The 2,386-nt window shown below is 47.3% G+C and overlaps 1 protein-coding gene across 1 annotated transcript; it reads right to left on the minus strand.

Moving 5' to 3' along the window:
• Window positions 1–719: 719 nt before the first annotated feature.
• UCRPA7_2195 (hypothetical protein) lies at window positions 720–2,162 on the minus strand (the record flags this gene model as incomplete). Its single annotated transcript, XM_007914768.1, has 6 exons — window positions 720–729; window positions 806–985; window positions 1,148–1,254; window positions 1,334–1,738; window positions 1,796–1,895; window positions 2,137–2,162. The coding sequence occupies 6 exons, from the start codon at window positions 2,160–2,162 to the stop codon at window positions 720–722; spliced, it is 828 nt and encodes a 275-aa protein (XP_007912959.1).
• Between the last annotated feature and the right edge of the window lie 224 nt (window positions 2,163–2,386).

A 2,386-nucleotide genomic window follows, 5' to 3' on the forward strand; every position in this document is an offset into this window, starting at 1 on the left:
ATTTATACGCAAATGATATATGTGATTGCTGTAAAACGTCATTAGCCTCCGTACCCTCAAGGGCTTCTGGTCGAATTCTACTCGCACGACTTACCGAATTTATCAGCAACCTTTAGAGGCCGCGATTTATTGGGTCACGTAGTATATACCACTTCAGGTGACTAGTCAGCTGCAGAAGATCGTTCTATCGCTAAAGAGCTCATCCGTGACACATTGACATTTTTGCGGGGTTGGGGTACGGATTACCAATAAACCTGATTCCGTAGGATTTATGCCTGAAGGAGCTTGTCTTTGTGCAATTAGTTGCTATGAGTGCCAGGGTTGTCAATCAAGTTGTATCGATTAGGCCTTATTACATACCTATAATTGCACTGTCAATGCACCGAATGGGTTTGCATTTCTGTTTCTTGCACTTTATTTAATACTGGCGCTTGGTCGCAGTTGCCGGAACCCTCATCTATTTGGTTGTGTTCTATACAGGCGTAGCGGATTGAATCTCTTGGTGGGATTTCGAAGTCCAGGAGGTACGTATAAACTAGGCAAGAAAGGCCTAGTGTTCACTGACGTACTTGCTTCTTATGGAATGCCTGTGATTGGAAGCTATGCCCCTATTTGACTGTTGCCAAGGAACCGAACTTCGGCATCTGATCTCACTACAGTATAAGAGCATAGTACAAGGACGAACTGAAATTGGTCAGGCCGTTTAAATGGTTATGATGCTATCTCATGCTACATAGATCATTGAGTAGTACACGTCAAGATTATGGTTTAAATCATCGCTACATTGCTCATTAGTCAAATCTACCATGGCTCATGCGCCCGCTGAGCATTCTGCTCCCCGTTTTGACTCGTCCTGTCCTCGGTGATCTGGAACTCATTCGACACCACGATCCCATTGGACGGCTTGTCTGCAGAGGTTGCTGAACCGGCATAAACCTTCAAGTCTTGCATCTTAACATTGTTGATAATCCTCTCTTCGCTCTCGCTGAATGATGAATTGACACCAATGTCATTCCCTGCTGATGGTATACCGCGACGGCTTTTGCCTTGCGACATACCAGAGCTCCCACCAATTGTCTGAAAACCTGGCCGTCCTTGATACGGCGTGGGGGTCGAGGAGAATGCGCTTCCGAACAGTGGCCGAAACCACGATCTCAGCAACGGGAAGAGCATCGGAAGATTGGTGGTGGCCACGGAGACGAAGGCCTCACGGGTGCCCCATTCGCCAGCAAGCTGTGCACCATTGACAGGATCCTAAAGGTCATCATGGTCAGAAGGGACAGATTTTATAATGTCGAGGAATGCAAATGAATATAACGTCAGGAACGCTTACAATATAAACAAAAATGGTCTTGAGCATGGAGCAGACAAGCACAAAGATACCGGCACCCAGTACAACAGTAGATGCAATCTTCTTGACAAGCTTCAGACTAGTTCCCCACAGCATTGGAAGGGGAATCATGATGAGGTAGATATCTGTGACTACGCTCGAGGCAAATGTGACCCAGACGATCGCCTTCGACACTGCTCCCTGGCAGAGATCTGGAAAAAGACTTGCGTTAGTAGGGTTTTGGAGGATAACATCGGAAGACTTGCCACCGGGGTTGGGATTAATCTGCCAATATCTCTCGAATGGCCGACATGCTGTATAGATCGTCAAGACAGAAGCGACGAATGTTGCCGCAACAAGGGCAATGCCGGCATAGATTCGGATACGATAAGTTCTCCCAAGACCTTCCTGTTGCCCTTATTAATGGTGGTCCCGCGATAACGACAGACCCGAGCAGCTACTTACAGTAAGTCGGATGTAGAAAACAAGCAATGCCATCTTTAGGATGCATATCAGGACCGTGTAGCTGGTCCAGCCCACAACTTGGATTTTGGAGCCAACAACTCTAAATGACTGTTAGAATTATACATCGGATTTGAATTTGAGTGAACTCGCCTGAAATGATACTCTGGAGAATCGGGAGATAATGCAGCTCGCTGCTCGTCGGTCATGGAATTGTTGGCTAGTCCCTGCGCATAATTGACCGCAAAGTACGCCAGCGTGGATTGCGTCGTGTAAATCAACTGCGATAGCAACATAAGCAAGTGAAAACGTGAGGAATTTGGCATTTTAGAAGAGATACTTACAATGGCAAGCCATATGAGGTAGTCATCAGCCCAGAGGCGTCTGAATCCGACTGTCGATATTCGGGAGTATGTCCTCAGTGCCGTAATGACAACGCCGGATGCGTAAAGTGCCCATAATTCGATGTTGAAGCGGCGAACCGCTGCTGCCATTGCTGCGGCAGCAGCGGCCTGGGCATCGGCGTCAGACATTCGGTATAATCGATGAAAAGGATTCAGATGAGAAGTCTCAATGGAGGTTGGCGATGTTCGA

This window comes from Phaeoacremonium minimum, assembly GCF_000392275.1.
Source record: "Phaeoacremonium minimum UCRPA7 unplaced genomic scaffold PA7_03_scaffold_154, whole genome shotgun sequence".
Lineage (NCBI taxonomy): Eukaryota > Fungi > Ascomycota > Sordariomycetes > Togniniales > Togniniaceae > Phaeoacremonium > Phaeoacremonium minimum.